Raw genomic sequence first — 20,658 nt, forward strand, 5'->3', positions numbered from 1 at the left:
TAGGAAAAAAAGCAAGTCAAAAGTACATCATTAAGGCAATGCAGGAAAATAAAAAAAATATGCCAAACATAAAAAGACTAAATAAACACATAGCATTGGACAGGCTAGTTTTACCATGTGGATGCTGCCATCAGTCCTCAGCTGGACAGCATTCCAAGCTTGTTCTCCCTGGAGTCGTTTTTATGTGACGCCATTTCTACTGGCAGCCAGTATGGGATACAGGCCCGTAGCTACAGGGGGGCAAGGCCCATCCTTTCAAACCCCCCCCTTCCAACTGTACAGCCCCTCCATTGGAGGGCCCCCCATCTGTCCCCTTTCCTCACTGACACTCTGAACAAGTAGTATCATTGCTGATGGTCTTTTCGCTTTCTTCTCTCCCCTTCCCTAACACACCTTGCAGAGCAAAGGGGAGGGGGGAGACTCAAGAGGTTTCTTTCTCTCTGAGAGAGGGACACATAAAGGGGTGAGGGAGCAGAGTTGCTGTGACTGCTCAGGCAAAGGGGGGTTAGCTTGTGTGGAACTCAAGGCAGCTTACAGTGCTGAGAGCCCAGGGCTGCCAAACCAGGAGACCCCTTGCCCCCCTCCCCAAACAACAAACCCTGCTGTGGGCCCCACCAGACATGAAATCCTGGCTACAGCTCTGATGGTATACCAGGTAGAGCAGGGGTGTCCAAACTTGCTTAACGTAAGAGCCACGTAGAATAGACGTCAGATGTTTGAGAGCTTCAAGACAAGGGAGAGAGAAAGCAACTTTAAATGCCACCAGTTTGGCCACCCCTGCTGAGCTGTTAATGAACAGACATCTAACAACTCTTCTAGATCAGATGCATCCTGATCTGAGGATTAACCAAAGGATGGGGCTGGGATGCAAAGGTCTGTCTGTATGTTTGTTCCAGAGGACCCTGTTTATGTTAGGAATTATGGTTCTGGCCTGGGTAGCATGGATTCCTGCTACAGTGACACAAGCTAATGGCCCACTATCTCATCGGACAGAGACATCAGATGGCCTTGTGTTGGACGACTTGCAGATCAAATGACGGGTGGTGGTGCATGATTCATCAGTGACCTCTGCTTAGTGAGAGTGACTCAAAAAAGATAGCACAGCATTGGAAAAAGTGCAGAAAAGTGCAACTAGAATGATTAAAGGGTTGGACCACTTTCCCTATGAAGAAAGGTTAAAACGCTTGGGGCTCTTTAGCTTGGAGAAATGTCGACTGCGGGGTGACATGATAAAGGTTTACAAGATTATGCACGGGATAGAGAAGGTAGAGAAAGAAGTCCTTTTCTCCCTTTCTCACAATACAAGAACTCGTGGGCATTCAATGAAACTGCTGAGCAGTTAGGTTAGAACGGATAAAAGAAAGTACTTCTTCACCCAAAGGGTGGTTAACATGTGGAATTCACTGCCACAGGAGGTGGCGGCGGCTAAAAGCATAGACAGCTTCAAGAGAGAAATGGATAAGCATATGGAGCAGAGGTCCATCAGTGGCTATTAGCCACAGCATATTGTTGGAACTCTCTGTCTGGGGCAAGCAATGCTCTGTATTCTTGGTGCTTGGGGGGAAGGCACAGTGGAAGGGCTTCTAGCCCACTTGTGGACCTCTTGATGGCACTTGGTTTTTTTGGCCACTGTGTGACACAGAGGGTTGGAATGGATGGGCCATTGGCCCGATCCAACATGGCTTCTCTTATGTTCCTCTGTGACACAGAGTGTTGGACTGGATGGGCCATTGGCCTGATCCAACATGGCTTCTCTTATGTACTTATGCAGAAGTTAATGATGTCCCAGAATCAGAAATGAGTTAGTCAACTTCTGAGCAGGAACCAGTACAGGGACTGGGACTCAGATGCATCCATTGCTGCACGAACTGCACTGGCCTCCCATCGAGTACCGGATTCATTTCAAGGTATTGGTCCTTACCTTTAAGGCCCTTTACGGCCTGGGGCCTGAGTATCTTCAGGACCGCCTCTCCCCATATGAACCTCCCCAGGCACTGCAGTAAACTACACAACATCTTCTTGTGATCCGTGGGTCGAAGGACGCCTGTCTGGCTTCAACAAGGGCCAGAGTCTTTTTGGTCCAGGCCCCTACCTGGTGGAATGAGCTTCTGGTGGAGATCCGGGCCCTGCAGGACCTACCCAAGTTCTGCAGGGCCTGTAAGACGGAGCTCTTCCACCAGGCTTTTACTTGATCCAGCGGGCGACCTATGAAGCCATCGTTCCCTCAGCACCCTACCACCAAGGTGCTTAAGCTGTGTTGAAAGCTTCCAACCTACACCATGTTGTGTGGTTGTTGTACTGATTACTGCTCTGGAATTCGATCGACATTTTTGTGGTGATGATGTTTTTGAAGTGATTTGTTTTAATGCTGTTTTAATGTTGTAAGCCGACCTGAGCCCACTCGTGGGCTAGGGCGGGGTATAAATTGAAAAATTAAATTAAATGTTGATGTGGAGCATGACTTGATGGCTAAAAGAAACACCAGATGTTACAGAAGAGGTTACACCACCTCCAGTGCTGCCCACAATTTTACAGAGTTTGATCAAGGTACCTGCAGGACTATGTCAGCTGGGGGAAAGGGGGGTAATGTATTAGCCCTTGCGATTTGCCATAGTCTGTGTTCTGAGGTTTTAGCCTTAACTGGGCTGATTACACTCCAAGCAGAGCACTTCTTTTCCGGATTTTATTTCACTAGCACCTCAGGCTGATGTAACGTTTGTTTTGATGGAGCTGTAATAAAACCATTTCTTTCACAATCATGTCTGAGGAGGCAGCACTCCTGTGTGCGTTCTTAAATGGTTCTGAAGAGTCCTATTGTGACTGAATCTCTTCCTGCACTCTAAGCATCCAAATGGCTTCTCCCCTGTGTGGGTTCTTAGATGATCTTGAAGAGTGCAACTACGAATGAATCTCTTCCCACACTCTAAGCATTCAAAATTCTTCTCCCCTGTGTGGATTCTTAGATGATCTTGAAGAGTGCAACTACGACTGAATCTCTTCCCACACTCTGAGCATTCAAATGGCTTCTCCCCTGTGTGGATTCTTTGATGGACATGAAGATGGCCAATCTGACTGAATCTCTTCCCACAGTCGTAGCATTCAAAAGGCTTCTCCCCTGTGTGGGTTCTGAGATGTCCTTGAAGATGGCTACTGTGACTGAATCTCTTCCCACAGTCGGAGCATTCAAAAGGTCTCTCCCCTGTGTGGGTTCTTCGATGCAGTTGAAGATGACCAATCTGCCTGAATCTCTTCCCACAGTCATAGCATTCAAAAGGCTTCTCCCCTGTGTGAGTTCTGAGATGTCCTTGAAGATGGCTACTGCAACTGAATCTATTTCCACACTCTGAACATTCAAAAGGCTTCTCCCCTGTGTGGGTTCTTAGATGTCTTTGAAGAGTGTTACTATGACTGAATCTCTTCCCACACTCTGAGCATTCAAAATTCTTCTCCCCTGTGTGGGTTCTTAAATGATCTTGAAGAGTGCAACTACGACTGAATGTCTTCCCACACTCTGAACACTGAAAACGTTTCTCCCCTGAGTGGATTCTTAGATGTTCCTTAAGATAGCTACTGCAACTGAATCTCTTCCCACACTCTGAGCATTCAAACGGCTTCTCACCTGTGTGGGTTCTTAGATGGTTTTGAAGAGTACCGCTCTGATTGAATCTCTTCCCACACTGTGAGCACTCAAATGGCTTCTCCCCTGTGTGGATTCTCATATGAGTTTGAAGAGTGCCACTCTGACTGAATCTCTTCCCACACTCTGAGCATTCAAATGGCTTCTCCCCTTTGTGGGTTCTTTGGTGATTGTGAAGAATGCCACTCTGACTGAACGTCTTCCCACAGTCAAAGCGTTCAAATGGCTTCTCCTCTGTGTGGATTTTTTGGTGCAAATGGAGCTGTGATCTGTATCTAAAGTACTTTTTGCATTGGATGCATTTACATGCCTTCATTATACTGCGCTTTGGAAAATGTATATTACTTTTTCCTCCTTCAGAAAATGCCATTCCGGTCTCTGAGGAAATAAAGAGTTTCTCTCCTGAGTGAAACCTTTGGTGTTGGACAAGGTCTGGTTTCTCTGAGTAGCTCTTCCCACAGTCTGAGCAGCTATACATTTTCTCTCCTGTTTGTGTTCTTAGAAGTCTAAGGAGCTCTCCTCCGTGAATCATGGTCTTTCCACGCTCCAGGCCTTGATGGGTCTCCTCTCTACTATGCACCCGTAAGTGGGCATTAAACTGGGATTGATCTGAAAAGTGCATTCCACAACCCAAGCACTTGTATATTTCCTTCACCACATTAATTGCTTCTTGGAAATCCCCCCCTTGGGAAGGAATGGGTTGACTCCTCTTCATGACTATGTGGCTTATTTTGTGCTTCTTCGGTCCACCTTGTTTTTTTAAATTGCCTCTCAAGTCTTCATTCTCAACTTCTCCAGGTGACAGAGGACACAGTTTCCCATCCTCCTTGTTCCTTTGATCGTCCCCTACTAGAATAAAGAAAGAGATCCTATTAGAGCCCATGAAAGGAAGTCTGATCTGCACCTAGATTTCCATCTGTACTCCAAATATTTCAGTGGCTTCTTAAGAACATAAGAGAAGCCATGTTGGATCAGGCCAACGGCCCATCCAGTCCAACACTCTGTGTCATGAAAGGAAGTCTGATCTGCACCTAGATTTCCATCTGTACTCCAAATATTTCAGTGGCTTCTTAAGAACATAAGAGAAGCCATGTTGGATCAGGCCAACGGCCCATCCAGTCCAACACTCTGTGTCACACAGTGGCAAAAAATTTTTTATATATACACACACACTGTGGCTAATAGCCACTGATGGACCTGTGCTCCATATTTTTATCTAAACCCCTCTTGAAGGTGGCTGTACTTATGGCCGCCACCACCTCCTGTGGCAGTGAATTCCACATGTTAATCACCCTTTGCTGCTGTACACCTTTTCCTGCTGTATACTAAAGTGTACAATAATATACGCTTTAAAAGTACATTAAGACTCCTGCATGAGATATGCTCGGTTTGGACTCTGACCGTTTATATGTCTCCCCACCTGTGTGATTTCTTTGATGTGAAGGAAAGGCTTTTTTGTGATGGAAGCTGTTTCCACACGCCAAGCAATTAGACTTTTTTCTCCTAAGGGAATTTGTGTCTGCAAAATGGTGTTCATTCGCTGACTGAAAGTCTTTGCCAAGTTCATATAGAGGCCATCTACCAGAGAGAGGGCCTTCTCGATTGCTGCCCCCTATTGGTGGAACCAGCTGTCGGAGGAAGTGAAGGCCTTGCGGAACCTTGCCCAGTTCCGCAAGGCCTGTAAGAGGACTCTATTCCAGCTGGCCTTCAACTGATTAATAAATACTGTACGCCATAGGAAATGAAATAACATCAAATGATATTACCACCTGACTGTTTTAATGTTTACTTGTAATTTTAATTATGATGTAATTGTGTGTTAATTTATGTGTATTGTGATTTTATGGGTTGTGAGCCGCCTTCAGCCTGCTTCAGTGGGGAGCGCGGGATATAAATCTAATAAACTTTGTTCCTTCTCCTTCTGATTGACCATTGCCTTGGGACTGAGATTTCACAGAAACCCCCTCCTTGACAAGAAATGGACTTACCCCTCCTTTTCTCTGTGTGGTTTCCTTCATGCTGCTGTGGTCCATCTCCGCCTCCCAAGTTTCCATCAGCAACTTCATTCTTGATTTTTCCCCAAGAGAACCCCTGGAATTCCCCAGCTATCCCCTTGATATCTGCTTCTGTAATAAAGAAAGATGTTCAATCAGCACCCAGGAAAGAAGCCAAGCCAACAGTCAGGCACTGATCAGGAATGGGGGTGCATTTCTTTTATGATATCTTCTTTCTTTTATGATATCTTCTTTCTTTTATGATATCTTCTTTCTTTTATGATATCTTCTTTCTTTTATGATATCTTCTTCCCAAACTGAGAAGCTAGTCAAGTCTTATCCCCTGCCAGGCCCTTCTGTAGAGCTGTTCTTATCTTCTGCCTCTCCTTCCTCTCCCCAGACAACCCACATGCAGGGCTGGAATTCTAGCAGGAGCACCTTTGCATATTAGGCCACTCACCCCTGATGTAGCCAAACCTCCAAGAGCTTACAAAAAAGAACCTTGTAAGCTCTTGGTGGATTAGCTACATCTGGGATGTGTGGCCTAATATGCAAAGAATATTAGAATTCCTGCTAGAATTCCACTCCTGCCCATATGTATTTGAAGGGGGGAAATGGCAAGGAATCATTCCCTCTCGTTTCCCTGGAGACCAGGCCTTGTGAGGAAAGTCTGAGGGACTTGGGGATGTTCAGTGGAGAAGAGGCAGTTGAAAGGTGGGGGGACATGATTGCTCTTTTGAAGTCTTTGAAGGGCTGTCCCTTAGAGGAGGGCAGGGAGCTGTTCCTGTTGGCAGCAGAGGAGAGGACTCGCAATAATGGGTTTAAACTAAAGGTGGGAAGGTACCAGCTAGATATTAAGAAACCCTTTTTTACAGTAAGAGTTGTTCAATCATGGAATCAACTCCCTAGGGAGGTGGTGAGCTCTCCCACACGAGCAGTCTTTAAGCAGCAGCTGGACAAACACTAGGCCAGGGGTGTTGAACTCATTTGTTATGACAGCCAGATTGGATATAAATGAGACCTTGCCGGGCCGGGCCATGTGTGTCATAAAATGTAATGCCAGGTAACAGAGATAAACTTTATAAAGGACACAGAAAAAAACTAAAGATTTTTTAAAAAACTTTAAACATTCTTAAAACATTAGTTCTTGTTGGTCTTAAAGGTGCTTTCTTTATCTCTCTCATGTAATCCAGACTCCCTCAGTTGCACAGCAGAGCTACTGAGCCAAGCCTCTCTTCCTTCGATTGGCAGATCCTCCTCCCCATCCTGGGGAAGGAAGGAACGAGCCAGAGCTCCCTTTGAAGCAAGCTGTCCATCCCCTCCTTCCTCTCCAAGGGAGGAACCTCATCCAGTGGACAGACAGACAGTTTATTTACAGTCACAGACCAATTAAAATACAAGAATTTAAAAGCTTCAACACTGGGCAAAGGAAGCTCTGGCTCTTTCTTTCCTTCCCCAGGGACCAAGAGGGGGAGCAGCCTTAGCCAATAGAAGGGAACGAGGCTTGGCTCAGTAACTCTGCTGTGCAATTAAGAGAGCCTGGCAAAGCAAGCTATTCCTCCCCACTTACTTCCCAAGGGAGGAGCCTCAGCCAATGGAGAAAATAGAGGCTTTGCTCTGTAGCTCCTGTATGATTGAGCAAGCTTGGCAAAGCAAGCCGTGATGCAGAAAGAAGCAAAAGAGGGGGAGAAGGAAGCAGATGACAGTCTTGGAGATGCTTGACAGATGCTTGGAGGTCTGATTCAGCACCCAGGCCACATGTCTGACACCCCTGGTCTAGGCTGATCCTGCACTCAGGGGGTTGGACAAGATCACCTGGATGGCCCCATCCAACTCTGTGATTCTATGATCCCATTAGACTTGCTGTACAGCTCTTTTTGTCTGCTCTTGAAGATTAAATACAAGAAGCTAAGAAGATACTCCTCATTGGCAAGGAATGAGCTTGTCCCTCTTCTTACCAGCATGGCTTCCTTCCTGCCTCTGTGGTTCATCTCCATCTCTGAAGTGTCCTTCAGCATCTTCATTCTTGGCTTTTCCCAAAGAGAACTCCTGGAATTCCTCAGCTGTCTCCTCTACACCTGCTGCTGGAATAAAGGAAGAGCTTCAGTCAGCCAAGGCAACAGTCAGGCACTGCTCAGGAATGGAGGTGCATTTCTTTTATGAGATCTTCTTTCCTCCCAAACTGAGAATCCGTTCAAGTCTTATCCCCTGCCAGGCCCTTCTGTACAGCTGTTTCTGTATCCTGCCTGTCCTTCCTCTCCCCAGACTCCCCATGTATACTTTAAGGCAAGGGTGTCAAACTCATTTGTTATGAGGGCCAGATCTGACATAAATGAGACATCATTGGGCTGGGTCATGTATGTCATAAAATGTAATGCCAGGTTGCAGAGACATAAACTTCAATTTGGCTACTGTGTGACACAGAGTGTTGGACTGGATGGGCCATTGGCCTGATCCAACATGGCTTCTCTTATGTTCTTATGTTTATAAAGGACACAGAAAGCTTACATTCTGAAGAAAACTTAGTTGGTCTTAAAGGTGCAACTTATCTACTGCTGTGTTCTATTGCTTTACACCAACACGGCTGCCCAGTTGGAGCTACAGACAAACACAATTAAAGATTTTTTTAAAACACTTTTAAATGAAACATACTTAAAAGATAAGCACTCTTGCAAAATTTTATTTAACAGTCTCTGATAACTGAAGGAAGCAAGAAATAGGGGAAAGGAAGCAGATTTGCTCATAGGCTTGAGCGGAGCCGTCCAGGGGCCTGATTTGGCCCTTGGGCTGCACGTTTCACACCCCTGCTTTAAGGCGAAAAGTGGGAAAGAACCGTTCACCCACTGTTCCCATTTGACATGTCATACGGCTCTTCCGATCCTCTGCATTTGATGGTTAAATGCAAGAAGTTATCAAAATATCCAGTCCTTCAACCGCACAGAGAGTTTCCTTGCAGTTGTGAACAGAGCCAATAGGAGCTGGTTTTCAGCCTCCCCCAATACATGTTTTTCATGGAAGGGTGTAGGGGAGAGAAGCCAGGAGCTCATCAGATGGACCCCCTCCCAGTTAAAAAGGGAACCCCACAGTTTTTGGAAAGGGCGCCATATCTTAGGGAGGCAGATAACAAACAAGGAGAAAACCAAGAGAAGGGCCACCTTTCTCAAGGTCAGAGTCATTTTCTTGCTGTTTCTGAGCCGTTCTTTGCACTTTAGCTGGGTCTGCCTACTGTCTAAAGCACAGCCAAGACAGAATCAACTAAGCCTTTCTGCCTTTCCTAGAAGCACACAGGCAGCCTGTCTCTCTGGAACTAAGCATTATTTATTGTCAGCGACAGATAGCCAGAAGACTGGCTTATTGGGCCTCAAGTTTGTTACATTAGGCCCTCTCAAAGCCCATCCCAGAGGAACTTGCAGTATCAAAAAGTCCAGATAAGACCCCAGAAGAGTCTGTCCTGTTCCCATCCTCTCAAAACACTTGCAACACGCAGTGAACGCGCAGTGAGCATGGAGAGATGCATGTGTCCAGCATGACCAGGGTGATATAATGTAAGTGTGGGGAAGTTAGTTCAGCAGACCCTTAGAGCAGCACAGGGTTTTCATTGCTGTCAACGCTCTTCCCTGCAGACAAGGGGAGATGGTGCCAGCAGTCCTTGGGAAACTGACTGGACAGCTATCAAAGAAGAAGATGATATTGGATTTATATCCCGTCCTCCACTCTGAATTTCAGAGTCTCAGAGCAGCTCACAATCTCCCTTACCTTCCTCCCCCACAACAGACACCCTGTGAGGTGGGAGGGGCTGAGAGGACTCTCACAGCACCTGCCCTTTCAAGGACAACTCCTACGAGACCTATGGATGACCCAAGGCCATTCCAACAGGTGCAAGTGGAGGAGCAGGGAATCAAACCCGGTTCTCCTAAATAAGAGTCCATACATTTAACCACTACACCAAACTGGCTCTCTTATAGCTCGCTTATCTGTGGCAGACACTTTCCTGCCCCAAGGGGGTGTGTGGAAGGAGCGTGGCGTTCAGAAAGGAGCTCGTGGGTTGCCTCTTCAGGGGACAGATGGTGGCTATGGTGCTTTCTCCATCTGTTGTGGCTCAAACAAACCATAGATCAACAGAGAACGTGACTCTGTCTTTACTGGGCTGACAGCTACAGTGGGAATCTCTTCAATAACAAATGATTCCATCCCCTTGTTGGGAAGAAGAAGACAACAGCTGCAGATTTATACCCTGCCCTTCTCTCTGAGTAAGAGACTCAGAGCAGCTTACCATCTCCTATATCTTCTCCCCCCACAACAGACACCCTGTGAAGTGAGTGGGGCTGAGAGGACTCTCACAGCAGCTGCCCTTTCAAGGACAACTCCTGAGATAGCTATGGCTGACCCAAGGCCATTCCAGCAGCTGCAAGTGTAGGAGTGGGGAATCACACCCAGTTCTCCCAGATAAGAGTCAGCACACTTAACCACTACACCAAACTGGCTCTCTGGGTTCCCTTAACTGCAGCAGAGGGTGCTGTGTGATTTGGCTTAAGCCACTTGTCCTCGGGTTGGATTGTGAGCTGGTGGGACTACCCCCGCTGCAGGCCACCCCTGCAAGGTAGAACAGCTCCAAAGAAAGCGCTCAAGTTCATCTCCAACTAATCAAAACACCTGAAGGTATCCAGAGAAATGTTGTAGGAACAGTTTGATCAGGGTTTTTGTAGCAGGAGCTCCTTTGCATATTAAGCCACACACACCCCGATGTAGCCAATCCTCCTGGAGCTTATAGTAGGCTCTGTACGAAGAGTCCTGTAAGCTCTTGGGAGGATTGGCCACATCTAGGGTGTGTAGCCTAATTTGGAATGGAATTCCTGGTACAAAAAACGCCCTGACTTTGATGTGCCTTTGGCCTCGTCCAGCAAGACTGTTCTTGGGGAACCCCGCTCTTTCCCTGGAATAGCTAGTATTCAAGATTAGTGCCGCCACTGAAGAGCCGAGCTCAGCCAAAGAAGGAGCTTCCGAGAGGGCTCTTAGAGCAGCTGCCCTTTCAAGGACAACCTCTGTGATAGCTGTGGCTAACCCAAAATCATTCCAGCAGGTGCAAGTGGAGGAGTGGGGAATCAAACCCGGTTCTCCCAGATAAGAAGATGAAGAAGAAGATATTGGATTTATATCCCACCATCCACTCCGAATCTCACAGCAGCTTACAATCTCCTTTATCTTTCTCTCCCACAACAGACACCCTGTGAGGTGGGTGGGGCTGAGAGGACTCTCCCAGCAGCTGCCCTTTCAAGGACAACCTCTGCCAGAGCTATGGCTGACCCAAGGCCATTCCAGCAGGTAGAAGTGGAGGAGCGGGGAATCAAACCCGGTTCTCCCAGATAAGAGTCCGAACACTTAACCATTACACCAACTGGTTCCCTCACTCAGAAGGCTTCCCACCCTCCTTACCCAGTGGGCATGATAATTCTACCAAACCAAGAGCTGCTGAGAAGGGAAGAGGAAAGGTCCCATGGCTATTCCTTGCCTGTTCCCTTGACATCACTGTAAAGGAGACTCACCTGCAGCCAGTTCATTTGGGAAGGAGACAGTCTCTTGAGACCTTCTGGAGGAATTCTGCAGCCATTCTTCAGACGTGAGGCCTTTGTCTGTCTCCGCTATACTCTTTCTGATATCCCCAGCTTCTTTGCCTGGAGGGGTGGGGGTGGAGAAGGAGAGAGAACATCACTGAACATCACTTTCACTGCCACCAGTGTTCCCTCTAAGCTGAGTTAGTGTGAGCCAGCTCACAGATGTTTAGCCTCCAGCTCACACCTTTTTATCTTAGCTCAGGGAGGATGACCCCAGAGCAAACTAATTTATGCAGCAGCTCGCAACTTTAATGCCAGTAGCTCACAAAGTAGAATTCTTGCTCACAAGACTCTGCAGCTTAGAGGGAACATTGACTGCCACCCAAACTTTTTGAGGCCCCCAGTTGCCCCCCCCCCATCAATATTCATACATCATCCCAATGGCAACAATCTGAACCCTTGGAACCTATGAAAGATCCTTACCCAGAAAAGCCATGTTCCCATAGTTCTCCAGTATGATTTCCCTGTAAAGAGCTCTTTGGCCTGGATCCAGCAGGGCCCACTCGGCCGGGGTGAAATACACGGTCACCTCCTCAAAGGAAAAGGGACACTGAAAGACAAAGCAGATTCCCTCCTCAGAGGTCCTTCCAGGCAGAGAATACAATCTCCATGGGGGCATTCTGGGAGAGCACAGAATGCTGTGTTTGGGATGTGTAAAAGGAGCTGGGTTCGAGCCTTCTTCTCCTCAGTCAGCAGCTTCCTTGAGAAAGGAGGGAAGACATGACTATCCCCCCATCTCCTCCCCCCCCTACCTGGACCAGAGATGGAGCAGCCGTTTCCACTCCTCTGCAATTATGATGGCTCAACGTCTCTTCACTTCCTGCAAAGGAGACAAAATTGGATGAACGTCAACCTCCAGGTCCTGTTTTGTTTGCTTCTTTCAGTTCTGCTTCATGCATCCATGTTCCCAGGGTTGTCAAGCCTTGTCTTCTTTACATGCCAGAAAATTTGTAATGATTTTTAGTCAGGTGTGAGAGACTTAGAAGGGAAGAACCAGGTATCGTTGAACTTTGGGGGGTTATAAATGCTGACATCACTGCTATGAGACTTGAAATATGCCCTGTGAACCCTGGAGCTGAAAAGGTTGTGGCATTCTTGCTGGATGAGACCAAAAGCCTGGGCATGCCATTCTCCTGCCTGCTGGGCCCTCTGGACTGTCTTGGAGTCCAGACTGGAAGGAGAAATAGTAGGGACCAGAAATCATGTTGCAGGACATGCTGTGATCACATCCTGCCCCAAACCCAGATGTGATCTGACTGCATCAGCCAAGGCTCTGGAAACTTTAGGGTACTGCCAATGGGTTTTCAGGGCCTCTGCTGATGCTCAGACTTTGAATCCAAGTGTCTGGCTCAGAGATGGAATTCTAACAGGAGCTCCTTTGCATATTAAGCCACACATCACTGATGTAGCCAATCCTCCAAGAGCTTACAAAAAAGCTCTTGTAAGCTCTTGGAGGATTGGCTACACCAGGGGTGTTTGGCCTAATATGCAAAGGAGCACCTGCTAGAATTCTACCTCTGGCCTGGCCGGATGAGACATTGACATGGCATCACGTCCAATCTGTGCTCTGTCCTCAAACCTCATGGGGATGCCAGGCCATGGCATCTCTAGTCCACTGCTCTTTCTGTCTGTGGCCTGACAGATGCCCCCAGAAAGCCTTTAAACAGAACCAAATCACTGGCCCTACCAATGGGGTTCCAGAGGGACGCTGCCCCAGAACATGGGACATGTATGTTTGTAAAGTGTGGCCAAGTCACAGAAGAAGAAAGAAGAGGAGGAGGAAATCTGATTTAAATTATACCCCACCCTGTATCAGAATGGCTTACAATCTCCTTTTCCCTCCCATCCTCATAACAGACACCCTGTGCAGTAAGTGGGATCTGAGAGAGCTCTGACAGAAACTGCTCTTGAGAGGAACAGCTCTGTGAGAACTTTTGAGTGACTCAAGGTCACATCAGCTGAGGGATGCTCAGGAGTGGGGGATCAAAGAAAGACTAAGAATCCAGTGGCACCTTAAAGAATAACCTTAAAGAATAACCTTAAAGAATAACAAATTTTGGTAGGGTGTGAGCTTTAGTGAGTCCCTGTTCACTTCTTGAGATCACAAATTACAGTGTGAGACACAGCTGACTTACGGTGAACTGGCAGTTACTTAGAGTGAGAGACATTCAGATGTCTCTTGCTGCCTCTGCAGAACAGCCCTGGACATCTTTGGTGGTCTCCCCTGCAAGAACTAAGTAGGGCTGGCCTGGCTTGGCTTCTGAGGTCTGATATGACAGGGCTCGCCTCGGCCACCCAGGTCAGTAGAACATGGAGCCTCCAGATTTCTCTCTGTGTTCTTTTTGGAGCCATTTTGAGACCCTCCAAGGGAAGGAAGGTGAGAGACGCATATTTTAAGTAATGTAAATAAGGACGGAACTGCCTTCCAGGATTCTGTCTACTCCCCCTTAAACTGGACTGGCCACCACTATGTCCTCTGGCACAACGTGCCAGAACTCAAGTCTGTGGAGTCTGCAAACGTATTCTGTCCTATCCTGAACCTTCAGCCCAACCATTTGACTAAGTACACCAATCCCATCTGGGCATGGGACACCCTTACCACTTGAGAGGGTATCTTGGGCATGTTCCTGGGCCTGCGCCCTCTGACCTTTCTCTGATGGAGGACCTCCTTCTTCCTTAGAGAACTCGGCTTCCATCTTCATGGGCTGTCCCCACATCTGAAACAACAGCAAGGGAGGCAGGTAAGAGAAGGAATGGAACAGGGGGAGAAGATGAATCCTGACCCCCTCCCAGTCTCTTCATCCCTGCATCCAGCATCTGAGCCACTTCAACCACAGGGGCAAGAATCAGAACCAGGTTTTCTTCCCAGCCTAGTGAAATATCTAGAGGTAGAAATATCCAAGAAAAGATAGGAACAATGCACTGAGGAACTATACAAACGGATGAAAGGATGACAGATTCTTTTCCAGAATAATCTTTTAAAGAGGAGTCAACATTTTTGAGAGTGAAGGGAAAGCTGAACTGAGAGCAACTGGGATAAACAAATCACCAGGAGTAGCTGGGATAGCAATAAAACCATTCCAAGGAACAGAAAAGGAGTCCCTCCAAATCTTATGAAGAAGAAGATTATGATGATATTGGATTTATATCCCGCCCTAGACTCTGAATCTCAGTCATCACAATCTCCTTTACCTCCCCACCCCCCAAACAGACACCCTGTGAGGTGGGTGGGGCTGAGAGAGTTCTTACAGCAGCTGCCCTTTCAAGCACAACTCCTGTGAGAGCTAGGGCTGACCCAAGGCCATTCCAGCAGCTGAAAGTGGAGGAGTGGGGAATCAAACCCGGTTCTCACAAATTAGAGTCCACACACTTAACCACTACACCAAAGTGGCTCTCAAGAATAGGCTAACAAATATGGAAAACAAAGCCATATTCCACAGACTGGGAATGTTCAATTTACACTCCAATTCCAACAAAAGAAGACATCAAAGACTGCAGCAGGTATAGGACCTTTGCATTAATTTCTCATGGGAGCAAAGAGATACTCACAATCTTACAACAAAGACTGTTACCATCTGTGGAATGAGAAATGTCAGGTGTTCAAGTTGGATTCAGGAAAGGAAGAAGCACTTCAAGATGGCAAGTTTATGTTGGTTTTTTGAGCATACAAGAGAATTTCAGAGAAAAACCAGTTTGTGTTCCATAGATTACAGCAAAGCTTTTGACTGTAGATCATGAAAAACTATGGTTGGTTTTAAAATGAATGAGTGTGCCACAAAATCTGATTGCTTTGATGAGCAATCTATACTCTGGTCAAGAGGCCACTATTAGGACAGAAGATGGAGGAATAGTAAGTTTCCAAACTTACGAAGATTTCATACTACATACCGTAATGTGCTTTATCTGCCTTTCTCTTCAATCCATTTGCAGAACATATGATAAGGAAAGCTGGATTAAATTTAGATGAAGGTGGAGTGTAAAATTGTAAAACGTAATGTAAAATTTTATTTATATCCCGCCCTCCCTCGCCGGGGCAGGCTCAGGGCGACAGGGCAGGCTCAGAGTGAAAATTGGGGGAAGGCACATTAACTATCTGAGACGAAGAAGGAGAAGGAGGAGGAGGAGAAGAAAGAGAAGGAGGAGAAGGAGAAGAAGGCTGCAGATTAGAGACTCGGAGTGACTTACAATCTCCTATATCTTCTCCCCCCACAACAGACACCCTATGATGTAGGTGGGGCTGAGAGGGCTCACACAGCAGCTGCCCTTTCAAGGACAACTCCTGCGAGAGCTATGGCTGACCCAAGGCCATTCCAACAGCTGTAAGTGAAGGAGTGGGGAATCAAACCCGGTTCCCCCAGATAAGAGTCTGCGCACTTAACCACTTCACCAAACTGTCTCTCTTATACATCTCTTATACAATTTCCACCACAATACTGGAAATAGTGAAAACTTGAAACAAAATAGTAATGAAGATAACAGCAGGAAGCGATGAAGCAAGATTACCGCTCACCATCAAGACAAATGTAATGAAAACTTTGGATTTACACAAATTTAGGGTTAATGATGAAAAACTTGAAACTGTTCAAGATTTTCTGTTCCTCGGCTTCATTGTCCTCCAAAATGGAGACCACGAAACAAGAAATCAGATGGAGACTGAGATTGGGAGAGGCAGCCAACAAGGTAGAAAAGATTCTTCAGTGTGAGGATGTGTCTCTGGAGACCGAGATTGTTAATTCATGCCAGAGTATTTACCCATTACTATGTTTGGGCCCCAAATGAGACGGGAGCACTCACTGGAGAAAATCCTGATGCTGGGAAAGACAGAAGACAAAAGAAGAAGGGGACGGCAAAAGATGAGATGACTGGACAGTGTTACTGATGTAACAAACACGAAGTTTAGCAGACTTCGAAGGATGGTGGAAGACAGGAGGGCCTGGCATGACTTTGTCCATGGAGTTGCAAAGGGTCGCACTCGACTGTGTGACTAAACAACAAATGTCTGAGCATGAAAGTTGGATGATGAAGAAAGCTGGCACGGAAAAGGTTGATTATTTTGAAATGTGATGCTGGAGGAGAGTTTTTACAGATACTATGGACCGCCAAAAGGGTGGGTTATAGATCAAATCAAGCCTCAACTCTCCCTAGAAGCTATGATGACTAAACTGAGACTATTGTACTTTGACCACATTACGAGAAGACAAGAGTTCATGGAAAAGGCAATAATGCTGGGGAAATCTGAAGGGGCAGGCAAAGAAGACCAAAAATGGGACAGATGGACTCAATCAAGGAAGCCATGGCGGCCCTCAGCTTGTAAGACTTGAGCAAGGTTGTTAACAATAGGACATTTTGGAGGACCTTAATACATAGTGTCGCCATAAGTCAAAAGCAACGTGATGGCAGTTACACGCACATTCACAGAAGGACCCAACAGGAAGCCTTGGCATAAGATTGTTGCTTGAACTGAGTGAACGAAACCCACTCACCTGTTGTGCCTGCCTCTTCTCTACTGCCTGACTCAGGAGGAAACCTTCAGCCAGGGCCACCGCCTGGGAACTGGTCTCCGGCCCGCATCCTCTGACCCAGCTCTGCATTTCCTGAGGAAGGACAGTGAGGAACTGCTCCAGGATCACCAGGTCCAGGATCTGCTTCTTAGTGTGTCTCTCCGGCTTCAGCCAGTGGTTGCAAAATCCATGGAGATGGCTGCAAACCTCTCGGGGCCCATCAGCCTCATGGTAACAGAACTGCCGGAAGCATCGGCTGTGTTCCTCTGCAGTCATAGTGTCCTGAGCCAAGATCTTTGGCATAGATCTTTCCCAAAATTCAACACGACTCCCTGCTTGGATGGGATGGGCACCTTTCCTCAATCTCTTCCCAGTTCCAGGGCCTTCTGGGTTTTCCTCTTCCATCTTCTTCCCCCTTCTCTTGGATCGCCTCTGACTGTGTTAAGATGCTCTTATTCACTTGCCAATGAAGAGGGAGATGGAAGGATCCTGTGAATTTAGGGGGAGGTATTTGTGAGTTTCCTGCATTGTGCAGGGGGTTGGATTAGATGACCCTGGAGGTCCCTTCCAACACTATGACTCTATGATTTCAAAAAGAGCAGAAAGAAACCAAAAGAGATTGGAGTTATACCACTGACCCCAGTCAAGAGACACCTAAGTGGATCAAGTGAGTGCCCATGTTGTAGTTTGTGGATCAGGATTAATGTCATTGTGTTTGTGTTAATTAAATATTAAGCTATTAAACAGATGGTTGTTTTGTCTTCCTCTATTTGGCATTTTAAAAATTTCTTGTGGATGTTATAAGCTTGGCCCCCAACTTCTGGAGTCCAGTCTGTCTAGTGGATTCAGTTCAAGGTGAACTGGAGCCCAGGACAAAGTGACTGGGGAGGACTTAACCACTGCAGATGGCTCCTCCAAAGGGTGGAAGGGCTGGGCAAGAGCTCTGCCTGGGCAGCCAGCAGAGGGGAAGGGAAAGAGAGGCCTCAGGCCTCTCTAGGGCAGGGCCCAGGGGCTGCTGGGGGGAGCAGAGGTCCTCAACTGCTTCCTGGCTGCTGTGGACAAACAGCTAAGAGTGAACAAATGGAAACTGGACCCTGGAAAGACAGAAGTAGCACTGGTTGGGAAAGCAAAAGTCATGAAGGACATTCTGTTCCGCCCTGTCATCAGGGTTCAGCAAAGTCTTGCTGACTCAGTTAAAAGTCTCAGTGTTATACTGGACCCAACATTATTGCTGGAGAATGAAGTTCATATCTTATTCCCTGCCAGGCCCTTCTGTACAGCTGTTTCTGTATCTTGCTTATCCCTCCTCTCCCCAGACTTCCCATGTCTGGGGAGAGCCAGTTTGGTGTAGTGGTTAAGTGTGCGGACTCTTATCTGGGAGAACCGGGTTTGATTCCCCACTCCTCCACTTGCACCTGCTGGAATGGCCTTGGGTCAGCCATAGCTCTCGGTGAGTTGTCCTTGAAAGGACAGCTGCTGTGAGAGCCCTCTCCAGCCCCACCCACCTCACAGGGTGTCTGTTGTGGGGGAGGAAGGTAAAGGAGATTGTGAGCCGCTCTGAGACTCTTCGGAGTGGAGGGCGGGATATAAATCCAATATCATCTTCTTCTTCTTCTTCATGTATACTTTAAGGCAAGGGTGTCAAACTCATTTGTTATGAGGGCCGGATCTGACATAAATGAGACGTCAATGGGCCGGTCCATGTGTGTCATAAGATGTAATGCCAGGTTGCAGAGACATAACCTTTAATTTGGTCACAGCATTGGACTGGATGGGCCATTGGCTTGATCCAGCATGGCTTCTCTTATGTTTATAACAGACACAGACAAACACAACTAAAGTTTTTTTTTAAAAAACCCTTTAAAGGAAACATGCTTAAAAGATTAACACTCTTTCAATACCCTGTACACTGGTCTCCCCACAAAACCAGTTCAGAAACTCCAGCTAGTTCAGAGCAGCAAGGTTCAGCTGTTCTTGGGAGCTATACAGATGCCCCCCCCACCACCACCAATGGTCTCCCTGAGGGGGTCAGGAAGGCATCCCCTCTCCTGGCTTTCATTCGATGAAATTGCTGAGCAGTCAGGTTAAAACGGATAAAAGGAAGTACTTCTTCACCCAAAGGGTGATTAACATGTGGAATTCACTGCCACAAGAGGTGGTGGTGGCTACAAGCATAGCCAGCTTCAAGAGGGGGTTAGATAAAAATATGGAGTAGAGGTCCATCAATGGCTATTAGCCACAGTGAGAGAGAGGGGGGGGGAGAGGGAGGGAGAGAGAGTGTATGTGTACATATATACATACACACACACACACACATATATATATATATATATATATATATATATATATATATATTTTGGCCACTATGTGACACAGAGCGTTGGACTGGATGGGCCATTGGCTGATCCAACAAGGCTTCTCTTATGTTCTTAAACGAAGCAACACAAATGGCGGGTGATAATTAATGTAAGTAAATAAAATAATGTAAATGCCCCCCCCCCAGAAAACTTGGGGGGGGGGTGGAATGCACATAAAAATATAAGATAAGCCATGTTGGATCAGGCCAATAGCCCATTCAGTCCAACACTCTGTGTCACACAGTGGCCAATAAAACCCCCCAAGTGCCATCAGGAGGTTCACAAGTGGGGCTAGAAGCCCTTCCACTTTGCCCCCTCAGCCCCCACACCAAGAATACAGAGCAACACTGCCCCTGACAGAGTTCCAACAATACACTGTGGCTAATGGCCACTGATGGACCTCTGCTCCGTATTTTTATCCAATCCCCTCTTGAAGCTGGCTATGCTCGTAGCCGCCGCCACCTCCTGCGGCAGTGAATTCCACATATGAATCACCCTTTGGGTGAAGAAGGACTTCCTTTTGTCGGTTCTAACCCGACTGCTCAGCAATTTCATGGAATACCCACGAGTTGTGGTATTGTGAGAAAGCCAAAAGGTGTATTTGATCAGCCATTCAACAAGAAGGATTCCTTCCCTGATCGCACCTGGGACAAGGCTTCCTCCCAGGCCGACCTCCGACCTCCCCGGCTGAGACTTTATTCCCTTTTGCAAAATGCAGATCCTGCCTTTCAGGCCCTGCAAGGGCACCGCGAGAGCTCAGAAATGAAACCACGAACAGAAAACCGTGTTTTAAAAGTATTAAACCCTCCCCGCAAGCTACAGGATTGCAGCAGGTCCGTCGACTAGTCCACAACTGGAGTCCAATGACTTACTCGAGAGTGAAGCTTTTCGGGATCCGGCTGCAGCCGCTGCGAGGCTTTTCTCTAGTGTTGCACCCCCGAAATCTTTCCTGTTCTCTTCCCCAATTCAGATGCAAAACCTCCTCCCCCGCCCGCCCTTGCTCGGCCTCTCTAGCAAACGGCTCGGCTGCTTTAACCCTGGCGGGGCTGCAGGCAAAGGGAAGGAAGGAAGGAAGGAAGGAAGGAAGGAAGGAAGGAAGGAAGGAAGGAAGGAAGGAAGGAAGGAAGGAAGGAAGGAAGGAAGGAAGGAAGGAAGGAAGGAAGGAGAGGCTTTCCCTGCCCTCCCGGTCGAGAGCGAGCAGCGCCCGCGGGACCCCGCTAGACTGGACAGGACTGGACTTCAGCCCTGCTGTGGTCAGAGGCGCGGTGCCCCCTGCAGCTCAGTGGGATTCCTCTGGAGTAACTCAGCATAGAGCTGCACTCTAGGGTTCCAAGTCCAATTCAAGAAATATCTGGGGGCCTTGGGGGTGGTTCCAGGAGACTTTGGGGGTGGAGCCAGGAGCAAGGGTGTGACAAGCATAATTCAACTACAAAGGGAGTTCTGGCCATCACATGTAAAAGGACCGCACACCTTTTAAATGGCTTCCCTCCATTGGAAATAATGACGGAGAGGGACACCTTCTTTTGGGGCTCATAGAATTGGACCCCCTGGTCCAAT

General features: G+C 47.3%; 2 protein-coding genes across 2 annotated transcripts in view; both read right to left on the reverse strand.

Annotated features, from left to right (window-relative positions):
- The window catches only part of LOC132571225 (zinc finger protein 709-like), a 1,224,940-nt gene that overhangs the window by 1,089,251 nt on the left and 115,031 nt on the right, over window positions 1-20,658 (reverse strand). The window lies entirely within an intron of this gene.
- Window positions 2,670-20,087, reverse strand: LOC132571224 (zinc finger protein 135-like). Its single transcript, XM_060237948.1, has 9 exons — window positions 19,974-20,087; window positions 16,727-17,233; window positions 13,891-13,960; window positions 11,996-12,063; window positions 11,667-11,793; window positions 11,175-11,303; window positions 7,590-7,712; window positions 5,626-5,763; window positions 2,670-4,486 (listed from the first exon to the last, which is right to left on the reverse strand). Exons 2-9 carry the CDS (start codon window positions 17,147-17,149, stop codon window positions 2,757-2,759), a joined length of 2,808 nt encoding a protein of 935 aa, XP_060093931.1. The 5' UTR covers window positions 17,150-17,233; window positions 19,974-20,087; the 3' UTR covers window positions 2,670-2,756.

This window comes from Heteronotia binoei, chromosome 5 (genome assembly GCF_032191835.1).
Source record: "Heteronotia binoei isolate CCM8104 ecotype False Entrance Well chromosome 5, APGP_CSIRO_Hbin_v1, whole genome shotgun sequence".
NCBI classification, from domain to species: Eukaryota; Metazoa; Chordata; class Lepidosauria; order Squamata; family Gekkonidae; genus Heteronotia; species Heteronotia binoei.